Source organism: Haplochromis burtoni, unplaced genomic scaffold, assembly GCF_018398535.1.
Source record: "Haplochromis burtoni strain Fernald_Lab_line unplaced genomic scaffold, NCSU_Asbu1 Contig_96, whole genome shotgun sequence".
Lineage (NCBI taxonomy): Eukaryota > Metazoa > Chordata > Actinopteri > Cichliformes > Cichlidae > Haplochromis > Haplochromis burtoni.
In genome coordinates, this window is record NW_024582457.1 from 679,271 (window position 1) to 693,924 (window position 14,654).

The following is a 14,654-nucleotide window of genomic DNA, read 5'->3' on the forward strand; positions in this document are numbered from 1 at the left end:
CTGATCTGCATTTTAAAATCGACTACTGATTGCACGAAACTGGGGACAGGCTGAGTCAAAAACAGGTTTTTGCATACTTTGAAAGTATGATAAACATACAGTAGATATTATTTCAGTGCATTGCCGGTGAAGGAGGAGGAGGCAGTTTAGTTAAACTTTTCCAAGAGTTTCCAATGCGTAAATATATGACAGAGCGGATGACAGGCAGGTTGTCACTCTTTGACATCTGTTGTTTTTAGGTGTCACTGGTGAGATCATCTTAACCTGCGTTAAGACTTACAGCTAATGATAGCTCTTATCACACACAAATCCGCCTATTTTACGCAGTTGTTTGCGTAACCGCACATTTATCTCATGACTGACTTCATTCAGGCATAAGATAACCTGTTTGGTGAATATGCAGTCTATCCTGTACGGCTGGTTCTTCTATGGGAGTTTTCCTCTCCTGTCTTACGCATTGTGGTCTGATGTCTCGGAGAAGAAGGAACCTCTTTATTTCTCCTTAGGTTACGAATCAGAGCACAAACAGGGCAGACACAACAGAAGCAAACATGTTGTACTTGATCGGAGTAAGTGCAGTCCTCTTTATATATTATTTTAAGTCTTTTAGCTGTAAGTAAGTTCATTTTTCAAAGATTTTGTTTTCTAGTGGTGACTGTAACCTGTGTGATACTGACTGCTGTTCGTTTTGCCTTAAGATCATTGCTGGTCTTCTCTTTGTCATATATTGGTTTTCAACGGGACTCAAAGAGGTAAGCAGCTATTTATTTTTCTTTCTTTCTTTCTTTTTAAATGTAGCTCACATCAAGTTCGAAGCAAACAGAAACATTTATAGAGAGTGCATAGAGGTGGAACAAGGAAGCAAAGACTAACTCTGTGTAATGATTCTTATCATTTTCAGGGAAACAAGTCACAAAAGTCCCAGCTCCCAGAATCCTCTGCAAACAACAAGTTGGTAAGTGGCAATCAAAAGTTAAATGCTGAGCTTACTGAGAATAGTTTGGATAAAATATCTGACTTCAATTTCTTCAACAGAATGATCTGAGCGACGATGACTTGCATTTATTGGCAAAGATCCTTTCGGTTGGACTGGTGGATGCGGATCCAAACTACCTCCATCACCTAAAAGGCTACAGGGACTTGCGTGGTCCCTGATCTCCTTTGGAAAAAAGAAAGAAAAAGAAACAAGGAGCTCATCTGGAGCGACGGATGGATACAAAAACAGACTTTCATGGAGATCTTGAAGGATTTGTGATGTCATCAAATCAATGCTTATTTGGATTACAAGTTATTCTCACGTCACCCTGCAGATTTTTCATGATCACAGGATAAAACATGCAGTATGTTCAGTTTAAATGTTGCACTGAATATCTCAGGGGTGCACACAACTGCGTTATGTTAAACATGGATCCTAATTGCTTTATTGTTACCTTTGTAACCCACGGCTGTACTGCTTGTTGCAAGTAGCCTAATCTGTCTCAATGGTGCTATTTAACATTGCACCAATGCTAAATTGGTGCTACAAGGAGCGCAAGTGGAGAAGAATACAGTCTTTATCGCAATCATTACCCAGTCATCAAATCAGAACAATGTATAACGCATTGGGCAAGGGTGTGTTTTGTCCTGTGGTTTAAACTGTTTTTAGTAAGAGAAAGAATGGATTGTTTGCATAGCTTCACTTCAAAAAGAACCATGTGGCCATGTGGGAGAAAGGTTCAATTAATTTGTTTCTCTTGTCTTTTTGTTCATGTCCTTTTCTGGAAAAGGAGACAAAAGAGAGAGTTAAGCAAAGAGACAGATTCGATTCTGTTGTTGTTGTTATTTTTTTAAACCTTTCTTTTTTGGTATGATATGGCAAACGTAACTCCTCTTACCCCAGACCCGTCTGCTGAGCTCGTTCCCGAGCAGGTAGAGCAAGATCACCACAGACATGTTAAAAAAGAAGAAGCCCACCAGACCAGCAGCACTGAAGCGCCCAAGAAGAGGATACACCCAAATCCCGACTGACATGTACACCCATATAATCCTGCAGAACATGTTCAGAATATAAAATAAAAAAAGGAAGGAAAAAAAAGGTTTGACTCATGCAAACATTCACCCAGTGTGTTCACGCAGTCATTGTAACAGCAAAACAGCAGCAAAACTAAACATCTCATATGCAATGAACAGCATGCTTATGGTTTGTTCTGTACTCATGAGGAGTTATTGGCTGCATTACAACATGTGAGCCCGAGCTGTGGAGGTTGAAAAGAAGCTTTTACCCGCAAGCTGTATGCACACTGGAGCAGCAAAAATAGATGCATTTAGACAGTGTTGTGCTTTCAGAAGGTGAAGGTGAACTTCAATCAGTGTCAAATGAAAGATAAAAACTGAAGAAATGCTTTTTTTTAAGTGCTTGATTATGCTGTTAATGCTGAGTCAGCACTTACCAAGATAAGTAAGCCAAGCCCACGATTCCTAATGCCGTCAGTGCATGTTTAGTCTGTGGGTAGACGTGAGGCTGCACCAGCACCTCTCCAAGTAAGATGGGAAGGACAAATGTGTGCTAAAGAAAAAGCCAACAGCAACATGAGAAGTCCCGACAGGCCAACCAGGAATTGCTTAAAAATGTTTTAAAAATACAAACGATGCTGAGTAATTATTTATTATGCCGAAGAACACAAGTCAACAGACCATAGCGTGGTTCATCCACGGAGGGAAGAAGGTGTCGATGGTAGCTGGGTAGACTAATTCTCTATCATATGCAAAGATTGCCCAGAAAAGTAGAACAACAAACTAAAGAAAAGGCAGCAAAGGCAGAGTTAATGTGAAGCATAGTGTTTTGCTTTGGGGGTGTTTTTGCACTTGAAAGAATGTAGGATTTGCAAATGTGGGGTTCTCACCGTGCCCACTGGAAAGGCAAAGACAGAGAAGAGAAGGTCTTTAAACTTGCTCAGAGTACTCTCAGCCTTTTTCTCAGGTTGAAGATCATTCACTGCCGCCAGTCCAAAGAACGTCATTTGCAATAACTGAAACATTACAAGCAACATTGTTGTTTTTTCCCACTGTCCTTGTTGGGATCGCAGGGTCATTAATCCTTCACAACAATTACCCATAAACGATCAAGGTACTCACCAAATTCAAAAAAGTGAGGTACTTCCAAGGTCCTCCATAAACAAAGATTCCTGGTGGCAAATCCTCTCCATCCTTATCATTGAGATTCTTAACAATAAACGCATACCAGCTGAATGCTGTAATGTGATACACTCTCCTAACAGTCATTCTCAGTGTAAACTTATATTCTTCTGTAATAAATAGTGAAAATAAATTAAAATGCAAGCAAAAAAAACAACAACAAAACAAAACAAAAAGACTAAACTTCAAAGTTTTCCCTTCAGATGTGAGGCACTTGAAGCAGTGAAGGTTCTTTAAAGATTAGTGTAATTCAGCGCCGGCTTATCAAGACATTTGCAGGCAGCAGAGACAAAGAAACACAAGAGAACCACTGTTCAGTTTTTTACGAAACATATGGCGACTTCTTTCATAACCGCTTGTGGCTGGGAGGCAAATTTATGCACAGTGAGAGTGTAATCTGTTATATAGTGTTTTGCAAGAGAAATCCCAACGAGTTAGGAAGGTTATGTGAGTTCAGATACAGTACTGTGCAAAGGTTTTAGGCAGGTGAGGAAAAAATGCTGTAAACAAAGAATGCTATTTATTTTCCACCAATCAACAAAATGTAGTGAATGAACAAAAAAGAAATCTAAATCAAGTCAATATTTGGTGTGACCACCCTTTACCTCAGAGCAGCATCCATTCTTCTAGGTACACTTGCACACAGATTTTGAAGGAACTCGGCTGGTAGGGTGCTCCAAACATCACAGATCTTCTGTGGATGTAGGCTTCCTCACATCCTTCTGTCTCTTCATGCAATACCAGACACACTCGATGATGTTGAGATCAGAGCTCTGTGGGAGCCATGCCGTCACTCCAGTACTTCTTGTTCTTCACGCTGAAAATAATTTTTAATGACTGGCTGTATGTTTGGGGTCATTGTCCTACTGCAGAAAACATGTGGGGCCAATAAACAATCATTTATATTTCTGAAAGTATTCTTTGTTTACAGCATTTTTTCACACCTGCCTAAAACTTGCAAAGTTCAGATAGGTAAATATCTTCTGACAAAGACTGGATCACAGAAGAGTTACTTCTTTATTATTGCTGGAAATCTAAATTCAGGAGCTCGACACATCTCTCGCGAGCTTATTAAAATAATAGTAAATGTGTGACGACAAAATAACCCGATAAATTCATAAGAAAGAAAATTTCAAAGAGCAAAAGTTTCACGTTAGAGAATAAACGTGTTAGGAAAAACAGGCAAAAATAAAAATTAAATAAAGTTTTCTCCTAAACTTGTTCTCCCATTACTTTTCCTGTGATCCTTAAAGTTTTCATAGATGTCATAAATGGCCTGAAGATGGTGCTGATGTAAAGCCTGTGAACTGATAGTACTGAGCCAAAGCCAATATGCAGTATGTTGCAATCACTGTGTTAAAGCTACTAAATCTGTGTAGGTTTAGAAGAGAAATCTGTTATATAAAATATAATGTATGTGTTCTTTTTGGATATTTTAAATCAAATGGAGTTTTCAAGTTACACACGAACATGTTACATATGAAACATTATATACGTAAATATTTAAAAACCTCTTGCAATTAAGGATTTAAATAATTTATTATTTAATTCTGGTTTTATTTTTATTTTAGATGGCATGTTTAATTTTGTGGAAATAGTGTCATAGTACCTAAAATTTACTTTTAAAGCAGTACCTGAGTTTCTTTCTGTGCTATATCAAAGATGAATTTAATGAACTGCACCTCAGACATGGGAGGAAAAAAAACAACAAAAACAAACAAGCCTCGATATATTTAAGAAGTTTTATTTACAAACAGCAAAAGGTGATGAAGACAGGTATGATACTGTAAATCTGTGAGAACTCACTGTCACTGCTCAGCTCTACATACTCAAACATACATATGTAAACTCTTCACAGCTTCAAGATCAGTTTCAACAGACACGTAGAACAAGTACTGATTTAAAAACTGCAGGCTAGAGAAAAGTTTAAAAGACAAATAAAAGGTTGGTTTCAGCAGATTATAAAATACAACCCCATACTGTCGGATAGTTTTGGCTTTCCACGGGCAAAGTAAACACTTAAAAAAGCTTCATATGCTGGATTTTGGGGTTTGTTCCCCAAAATGTGTAAATGAAAAAGCGTTGAATGGTGTATATAAACAAGACCTTGAAGTAAACCTGATGCACCTTTGAATATTCATCATTAACCTTAATGACATCTGCTTTCAACAGCTGAAAACAAAAACGACACAGTGTTACACGTCGACGTCTGAGTCCATCGTGTGCATTTCCTTGTTTTCGGTTGCATGTTTAGGATGAAAAACGTTACAGTTTATTTATGCCAGCATGATCCACAGATCCACTTACTTCCAAATATATGTAATTATCATCTTTTTAAGATGAAGCTGAACCATTATAATACAAACTATAGTATATTACAGCTTTACAAAATCTGACCACTGCAGATTATCAGTTCTCTAACATCTCGTCATAAAACTAGCTGACGCTGCTGTCAGTGTTGTAAAAGATTACGGCAAGAAGGCCTCTTCACAGAAACTTGGTTTGACACATTGCACGTTACCCTGCAGTCAGTAAAAACATGTTCGATCCTGCACTCATGCTCTCAGTTCATACTGGGAGCAACTTGATGATTCAGCCACAGTAAGAAGCTCGTTGTTGAACACGTCGCACGTAATTGGGACAACGGCTTTGCAATAACTTGCATATTGTCTAAAGTCACGCTTCAGTACACGTTCCCTGACTCTTCTGTGCATGATAAGCCTTGTTTTCCATACAACCCAGAAGAGAAATCCCATTTCCAACAAATATCTTTGCCAGCTTTTTATTTATTTAATTTCACTTCCTTCTACACATCCTGTATCCACCTTTTAATATCTCATCTTTCTTTGGATCCCATTTAAGTTGTCATCTGTGATAGTAGAGACAAAAAAAAATAGATTCACCACAAGGGCAATTAAATATATATTAATACTTCTAATAGCAAACAATATTGGTAATACATTCATACCTCAAATCGACTGTAAACCTTCCTCTCCTTTCTCATATTCTGGATCCTCTCCAGCAGCTTTTCTCGCTCCTGAGGTGATTTTTGCCCTTTGTTTAGTTTATCAAGTCCTCGTTCTTTCTCCCTTTTAGCATTTTTGTCAGCTTTGTCTTCTTTCTCGTCATCGGTAACAGGAGACTCTTTGGTAGCCTCATTCCTGCTTTGGCTATTAGCGGAAATCTGCTCCAGGAGCAGCTTGGTATCGTCTCTGAGGTTGCTGCTCGAGAGCACGTTGGCTGTGGATGAGTGGTATCGAGACTGGCTCGATTTGGGCTGCTTGGATGTGATCTCTGCTGATTCAGAAAAGTTACTTTGCTGTATTTGGTCATTCGTTTTCTCACTGCCGACAGACTCTTTGGCACTGCTTTCCTTTGTACCCTGGGTATGATCTGAGTTTCTCCTGCCTGTGTCCAGTTGCTCAGGCTCTGTTTTACTATTTTCAGCAGGCACAGGTGGCTCTGAGGTAGGCTCATTTGTGCTAGAGGGAGTTTTGGGGGCTTTATCCGATTCTGATGGAGTCTGGTTGGAAAGGGAATTTGTATCAGCGAGAGTGTGCAATGCAGACATGTTGGTTTCTGCTTTTTTAGCTTCAGGGGGCAAAACGAATTCAACTGACTCAGACAAAGGAGAGGAACGTGATCCTGTTTCAGCAGGGGTTGGTGCCTCAGCTCCTGTAAAGTTGAGGTCAGAGGGAGGGGTTGCTTGTATCTGTGCGTCTTGAGGAGCTGCAGTTGTTTCTGACTGCGAAGCATTAAGAGTAGAGTCTGTAATGACAGTGGAGCTTGCTTCTGATGGCAAATGCTCGGCTGGAGTGTCCGTGGGTGTGGGTACAGTAATAGTGGGCTCTTTTATCTCAGGTACACATGGCTCAGGTGGAGAAGGGCTACTAGGTATGATATCACCTTTGACATGTGAAGATTCAGGAACCACAGAATCCTCTGCAACAGCCTTTTGAACTGAGCAAATTTCTGATTCAGAAACTTCTTTTTCTGTCTCAGTAACACCTTCCTCTGATTCAGAAACAGTCTTTGCAGTCTCAGAAATAACCTTTTCTGATTCAGAAACATTGCTTTTTCTGTCTCAGTAACACCTTCTCGATCAAACGTCTTTGCATTCAGAAATACACCTTTTCGATTCGGTTTTTCAAAATGGCCTTTTCTGTTTCAGATACACCTATCTCTGATTCAGAAACATCTCTCTCTGACTTTTCTGGTTCAGAAACTAATGTTTTCTGACCCAGAAACACGTCTTTCTACTTGAGAAAGGTGTGTTTCTAGTTCACAAATATCATTTTCTGATTTTGATGTTTCAGAAATGGATTTTTGTGATTCAGATACACCTATCTCTGATTCAAAAACAGCTCCCTCTGACTTTTCTGGTTCAGAAACTATGTTTTCTACTTGAGAAAGGCTCTTTTCTGATTCAGAAACACCGATTTCTGATTGTGAAACTTCTTTTCCTGACTCAGTAACACCTTCCTCTGATTCGGAAACAGTCTTTTCAGATTCAGGAATATCCTTTTCCGATTCGGGTTTTTCAGAAATGGCCTTTTCTGTTTCAGATACACCTATCTCTGATTCAGAAACACCTCTCTCTGACTTTTCTGGTTCAGAAACAATGTTTTCTGACCCAGAAACACGTCTTTCTACTTGAGAAAGGCGTGTTTCTAGTTCACAAATATCGTTTCCTGATTTTGATGTTTCAGAAATGGATTTTTGTGATTCAGAAACACCTTTCTCTGATTCTAAAGTACCCCTTTCTGGGTCTGATGTCTCAGAAATGGCCTTTTCTGTTTCAAAAACAGCTGTCTCTGATTCAGACGTGCCTATTTCCGATTCAGAGATACGTTTTTCTGGTTCAGAAATGCTCTTTTCAGAGTCAAAAATATCTTTTACGGATTCTTGTTTTTCAGAAATGGCATTTTCTGTTTCAGATAGAGCTCCCTCAGATTTTTCTGGTTCAGAAACACACTTTTCTCCTTGAGAAAGGTTCTTTTCTGATTCAGAGACATCGTTTTCTGATTTTGATGTTTCAATAAGGTCTTTTTCTGATTCAGAAACACTTTTCTCTGATTCCAAAGTACCCTTTCCTGGGTCTGATGTCGCAGAAATGGCCTTTTCTGTTTCAGAAATAGCTGTTTCAAACACGACTTTCTCTAATTCAGATACACGTTTGTCTAATTCAGGCATGCCTACTTCTGTTTCAGAGGCATCTTTTTCTGGTTCAGAAACCTGTATTTCTGATTCAGTCATGCTCTTCTCAGCTACAGAAGGATCTTTTTCGCTTTTACAATTGGCTTTCTCTGATTCAGAAATATCTTTTTCTGACCTTTCTGTGGAAGTTGTAGCACCAGAAACGCTTGTGGTGGACTGTAACGAGGATGAGCTTGACTCAGCACCACTAACAAACACCTCAGGAGAAACACCAGATTCCATATGTACAGAGTCAGTTGCTGAAGGAGTCTGGGATGACGGCAACTTGGAAGAGGAATCTAGAGGAGTTTGGTTACTCGTATCTTTAGATTTAGAATCTTCTGCTAACCCTTTTGGCGAGGAGCTCATAGAGTCATGTGCCTCTGTTTTATCATCATTTGAAGCTAATATGCCAGAAGCAGGGTGTGAACTGGAATCTTCTGAAAGTCTGTTCTCTTCAGTGGTAAAAAGAGAAGGCGTACCGGACGATAAAGAAACTGGACTTTTCTGTGAACCATAATCTAGCAGATTATTCTCAGAGGAGGATCTCAGCATTGATGGGTCAAAGGCGTCAACTGTTGATGTTACTGCAGGAGGGGAGATGCTGGTTACTAAATGAGTCAATTCAGGATTTTGGGTGTGAGAAGCCAACGCAGAAAGTCCTTCATCAGAATTGGCACAGACTGATTTAGACTCCTTTGAGGTAGAATCCGGGCTTGGGGTTTCCGTTTTATCAGTACTTTGTGTAAGTGAAGAAACATTAGTGGGAGCAGAATTTGTGGGTGGATGACTGGGGCTGCTCTCGTCATCAGCAGCATCTGACAGCATGGGTTCTTGTGGTGATTTGTTCAGAGGTAACTCTGAGGAAGCAGGAAGAAGATCTGTTGACTGACTGTTGTCCAGTTTTGTTGTGCCTAAATCTTCTGCTACTTTATTTTGTTCTTTAGAGCTCTGGGAGGTATTGGAGTGATTTTCGATCTGACTGTCCTGCTGGTTAATGTTTTCACTGGATTCAAAAGACACACTAGCTGACTGACCGTCTGCAGTAGCACTCTTTTCCCCCTCAGTTTTGGAAGCCCTGTCTTCTGAGGATTCTCTTGGTTCAGGTCCCTCCTTTTTGACACCACTGTTGACTTTTAGTTCAGTTTCTGGTTTCACCGGGTCTTTTCCTTTGCCCTTTGCAGCTTTTGTGGCTGCTTCAGCTTTGCGTTTTGCTGCCAGCTCTTTGAAAAACATTAATCTTACATCAGGATCATTCATATCTGCATATGGTAGAAGGGTAGCTAAAGGTTTAGGTGGTTGTACCGGCTGATTGGTTTTGGATAGCTCAGCTTCAGAAAGCTTGGATCGAGGCATGGATGGCGAAAGATTAGGCTGCTCTACATGGGGTACTTTTGCTGACTCTGTTTCCTCACGCTTTTCTGAAACGTCTTTTGAATCTTCTTGCTTTGATGAATTTTTATCATCTCCTTTAGTGCTTTCCTTGTCTGGTTTTGTTTCTGTGGATGTCTTTAGGTACCGAGTCCATTCGTAAGGTTCTCTAGCAGCAGTTCTCCTTTGTCCCAGAACTTGAGAAACAAAGGGTAGTTTTATCTTTTCAGATTCAGTTTTGTCAATGTCTTCAGTGTCTCCGTCCTTTTGCTCAGGAGGGGTAGTTTGACTATCCTGAGGAGCTGGCTGATCCAGAGAGCTGAATATCAGAGAGGACCTTAACCTGGAGCACCTGTTCATTCCACTAGCATTTAGTTTCCTTCGGAAAGAATCGGACCGCAGAAGCTTTGGCTCATTTTGTTCTCCCTCCTCTGTCCTCTTTTCCTCCTTGTTTGTGGTTTGTGACTCTGATGGTGTTGTTTTGGTTTCTTCTGCCACTGCAGGAGGTTCATCGGGCAATACCTTAGGCTGTTCTCTGGCTGTTGTTTTGGCATAATTTGGTATCTGACTCACCCTGGATATAACAGGAACTTTGAACTCTCTGACATTTGGGATTTTAGGAAGTGACAAATCAACCCCTGGTGCTGTTTTCTGCATGGTGTTACGGGGTTCTTCAAAAGGATCTGGGGCCTGAGGTGGTTCCACTGGCAGGCCTTCATCTCCTGAATTATCATATGCACTAAGGTATGAGTTAATCCTCCAGTTTCTCAGACCCTTTTTAACCATGGGATCCTTGCGGTCACTGTTAGACTCCTGAAGAAACTGCCTCTGATCAGCGTGGCTGGAGGGCGTGGGAGAGGTTTGGCACGTATATGGATGGCCTAAACTTAGTCTTCTAGGTTGAGACGAACTAAAATCTGCTGCAGGAAGCATTTTCTCTGAGCTCTGATCATAGTCTTTGGTAGATGACAAGTAGTTAAAAGCAGGGTCAAAATCAGGTGGTTGCATCTCTTGTGGTAAAGCAGATTCAGAGTATTGATCTCTTGAAAGATAGCCTTGGCTCCAGAACTTGTCATAGCTGTAATTTGCTTCTGGTCCTGGTGCTGGTCCTAGATAAGGCTGCTGGCCCCTGTAAAAATGCCTCCCCTGGGACTCAGGTTCTGGCATTCCCTGAGTTTGCAGGAATGGATAAGGATATCTTCCTTGAACACCTTCAGCAAAGCCAGGATGTTTAAAGGGTCGATTTTCCATCGGTGGAATCCTGGCACGTCCCTGATCAAATGATGGGTCCACGTGTGGTTGTTGGGAAGGAAACCTATTGTACAAATCTGCGGGTCCACGCAGGGGTTCCTTAGTGTTAAAGGGCATCCTTCTCCAATCGTCATCCATTCGTTCATCACAGGACTGTCTGGCCCATTCATCTGGTTGACTAGAATCAGCTGCTGGCAGAGTTCTCATAGGCTCCCTGTACAGTGATAGCCTGTCACTGGCGTATTCCCTCTTTTGTAATGGATTCATGTCTTCCACTGGAGGAACCAAATCTTCAACAATCAGCGGCTGGGAATGAGCATACAGGATCCGAAACTCTTCATCAAAGGTAGTCACGAGCTGTCCGAAGAACAGGTGCGCCATGCAGCGGTGTAGTTTCTCAAAAGACCACATGAAGCTGGACATGACATAAGATAAGTGCAATTTAATACAAGAATCGTTAAAACGTTCAATGTTGCAAACACAACACATTTATTAGGAAACAATCCTGGTGTAGTAGGATTCTGCAGTAGTTTTAAACAGCCTCACCTGTAATTTCCACTCAGCACAGCCCTGCAGTCAGTCAACAAGAAGCGATCCATCATCTGACCTTTGAAGGATTTGCCTGAGCGACACTTGTACGAGCTGCCAGACACTGTTCTCACTCGTAAAAACTGCAAGGCACAAGGAATCACCTTAAGATTTATAAAACCTAAAAATGTATGAAGCACATCTAGCAATGTTTTCAATTGCATAAATCCAAGATAGGTGGCAGCATTGCATTAGCACTGCGTCTTCTGAGATAACGTCACAGAAAAGGAGAAAAAGATTGTATACGTAGTTCACTTTTGCAGTACTATACTGGTCATGTGATTTTTTTTAAACATCACTAAATGAGTCAGTCTCCATTTACTCAACATATCAGGCTCAGATGTATTAATACTGGCATTTTATTTATATTACACAATAGCATAAAATGCAGTTCTAAGAACTTTCCTGTGCCAGTGGAGACTTGAGAAAGTCATCTTTTACCAATTGCTTAGCTTTTGTTGGACAATATAGCTTACTGTGAAAAGACCACTGGGAGATAAAGCTGGTGATATTCTAAATTTTGTAATACTGTCAACAAATCCCATGAAAAGACAAAACAACTATGGGTTATCTCTCAGTGCTTTCCAAACACCCCCACCCCTCCTCAGTGGCCTGTAGTGCCAAATCCATTCATTCCAAATGAAGACAAAACAGCCTTCAAAACGCATAACAAAAATAGATTTCAACCATTTAATCAGTTAAAGCAGACATAAACAGCAAATTTGTTTGAGCCACAGATCGTGCATATTGTATATAAAGTAAAAGGGCAGACATAAAGTATAAATGGGAGTGGAAATTAAACATGTAAGAAGACAAAATGCATTGCAAAGAATACTCAATCACCTGAATGCTCTGCAGGTTTACTCTGCAGTTGGATACCATGCTCACAAAGTGATGTGCATTCAGCTCGTCTAGAAGGATGTAGACAGCAACGTTTCTCGTGGCAGCGTTAAGGACATCCGCAAAAATGTCAACATCGGTAAACATATCCATCGCTATGGCAATGACCTGAGGAAATGAAAGAAAACAAAGCGACCAAAGCGAAAACAAAAGCGCCATGAGCACGACAGTCGAAAAAAGAACAATGGTGATTAATGTGAAGGAAACCACAGGCCAACCTGTTGAGCGTTTTTGATGAGTCGCCGGGCCTGCTCCTTGATACTTGGCATGTCTGGCTCAGGGGGGTTGACCAGAGTGGTAACCTCTGTGGGCAAACTGAAGAGTTGCAAGTGGGGCCACCCGAGGTCCAAATCTGGGACGTCCTGGTCGCTGTGAATCGGCCAGTAAGTGTCTGAGGATCCATCTCCCCCGCTTTCCAGAAAAAGCTGTTCAGAGTGTCCGATCAGCTGAGGACCCTGAACGAAGCCCATAATGTGCTGAATCTCAGGTGTGGACAGAAAGTCCACCACATCCGCCTTTTGGAGGAACTCATAGTACCCCTCCAAATCCCCCTCAACCAGAGCGTCAATGGCCAACCGGTACTCTTCCCGGTAGTGACGAGGGAGGTAGTTGGGGTCCAGGGGGTTATCCCCAGCAGAGGAACACTGAGAGCGACGCGCCATACTGTGGTCTTAGGAGAGGACAAAGGGCAAAAAGATACACAACTTGTAAATGTTTTTGAACCAAATTTGGGTTCAGCTGTAATCAGATACACTCACACAACCCACAGATGTCTAATTCGCTGCTTCTTGTTGTCATGCGAGATAGAATAAAATCTAAAGATAACAACATGTACTATTTGACAAAAAAACCACCCTGACATGATAAAGACTCTAACAAATCAAAAGTAACAGAAGCATTTATTCTACTGTTTGTGTGGCATATTTACACTGTCTGGGTCCATAGTTACAACAGTGGTGGAGTTCACTTTCTTAAAAATCAACTAGCTGCAGCCAAGTTGAGATACCACTCTATCAATACACCCTGACAAACCCAGCTCAACAACCCAAAAAATAAAAATAAATAGACGCCAGTGGATACTTCTCAGAGATATTGCAGCATCTGCTACAATTTCATTGGACCGGTGAAAGCACAATGAGGGAAATGGAATCTAACCACAGGATAGATGGTTAGGGTGTGGCCCCTCCCTCTGGCCAAACACCCTCGACTCCATTTGAACTTTCATGTAAAGCCAGAAATCTCATATAAACGAGAAAAGAAACACCAGGAGTAAAGAGTAAAGCTCAAAGCCCTGGAGCAGACGTTAAAGGACAACAAGCTCTAAGTAAATAAGTTAAAGATAAAATAGCTTTGTGTTGCCGCTACGCAAGTGAGCCTGTCATTTACGGACAAAACTTTTCCCCCCACCGAGTTAGAAAAGTTAACCGGAGCTGGGTCAGTCTGTAGTCTCATGTTGGATCCAGCTAGCCCAAACACCGCAGGGGCTAACAGCACAGAGCCATACAGCCCCCACAGTTACCGTCTGCTGAGCCTACCTCATTGGTGTACCCGTCAAGCTCTCCGTCGGTTAAACTTCACAGCAGTCATCTTGCTTTCTTCACCGTGTTGTTGTTCACAGCTGTACCGAGCTTCCAAGTCCAGGTGTGACCTGCCGAAAGTTTACTCTTACACTGCCTTTTCCCCTGTCACCCAGCTAAACCAGTTTGCTGTCATGCTTGAGGCATGTTGGCGAGAATGTCTGAGACGCATCGACCGGAGGAAAAAAGTAGTGTCGACAGACCTCGCCCCGCCTCACCGGCTGCAGCAGCTCCGCAGTTTGTTCACTTCTGCTCAGCTCTCAGTGTCCGTGGCTGTCCTGAGCCAGCTGAACTCTACCCAGATGTTATCATCCCACTCCTGACACTCACTCGCTACTACTGCTGTAAACTGGAGCCGAACTTTGTGGCTAGTTTTAGCCCTATCAGGTAATGCGTTGCTAGTTCATAAAAACCCTACGTTGATCGCTCATATTTCTCCCCCGCCCCCACCTAACACTGTTCTGAATCATTAGTTATTATCAGTTAATACGTTTTGTGTGATCGTGCTGGCAGATATTGTTACCCGGTTATAAAGGCCAAGGATAAACCCACTGTAAATTAATTATCAACAGGTCATAGCAGGATGTTCCACCAGGG

General features: G+C 41.4%; 2 protein-coding genes across 2 annotated transcripts; both read right to left on the reverse strand.

The window, feature by feature from the left end:
• Positions 1-2,271: 2,271 nt before the first annotated feature.
• LOC102293854 (androgen-dependent TFPI-regulating protein) lies at positions 2,272-6,136 on the reverse strand. The gene is made up of 4 exons (XM_005927093.3): positions 3,115-6,136; positions 2,883-3,008; positions 2,674-2,775; positions 2,272-2,545 (listed from the first exon to the last, which is right to left on the reverse strand). Exons 1-4 carry the CDS (start codon positions 3,259-3,261, stop codon positions 2,426-2,428), a joined length of 495 nt encoding a protein of 164 aa, XP_005927155.3. The 5' UTR covers positions 3,262-6,136; the 3' UTR covers positions 2,272-2,425.
• Positions 6,137-14,440, reverse strand: fam83ha (family with sequence similarity 83 member Ha). Its single transcript, XM_042222888.1, has 6 exons — positions 14,016-14,440; positions 12,699-13,150; positions 12,424-12,588; positions 11,539-11,663; positions 7,401-11,407; positions 6,137-7,257 (listed from the first exon to the last, which is right to left on the reverse strand). Exons 2-6 carry the CDS (start codon positions 13,140-13,142, stop codon positions 6,137-6,139), a joined length of 5,862 nt encoding a protein of 1,953 aa, XP_042078822.1. The 5' UTR covers positions 13,143-13,150; positions 14,016-14,440.
• Between the last annotated feature and the right edge of the window lie 214 nt (positions 14,441-14,654).

Excerpts from the sequence above, each read along its gene's own strand:
- LOC102293854 (XM_005927093.3), bottom strand. The coding sequence starts at position 3,261 with ATGACTGTTAGGAGAGTGTATCACATTACAGCATTCAGCTGGTATGCG. Across the intron at positions 3,009-3,114 it reads ACCTCACTTTTTTGAATTTG|TTATTGCAAATGACGTTCTT; the intron begins GTGAGTACCTTG and ends GTAATGTTTCAG. Across the intron at positions 2,546-2,673 it reads CGTGGATGAACCACGCTATG|CACACATTTGTCCTTCCCAT; the intron begins GTCTGTTGACTT and ends CTTTTTCTTTAG.
- fam83ha (XM_042222888.1), bottom strand. The coding sequence starts at position 13,142 with ATGGCGCGTCGCTCTCAGTGTTCCTCTGCTGGGGATAACCCCCTGGAC. Across the intron at positions 12,589-12,698 it reads TCATCAAAAACGCTCAACAG|GTCATTGCCATAGCGATGGA; the intron begins GTTGGCCTGTGG and ends TCATTTCCTCAG. Across the intron at positions 11,408-11,538 it reads GTGCTGAGTGGAAATTACAG|CTTCATGTGGTCTTTTGAGA; the intron begins GTGAGGCTGTTT and ends TGTCATGTCCAG.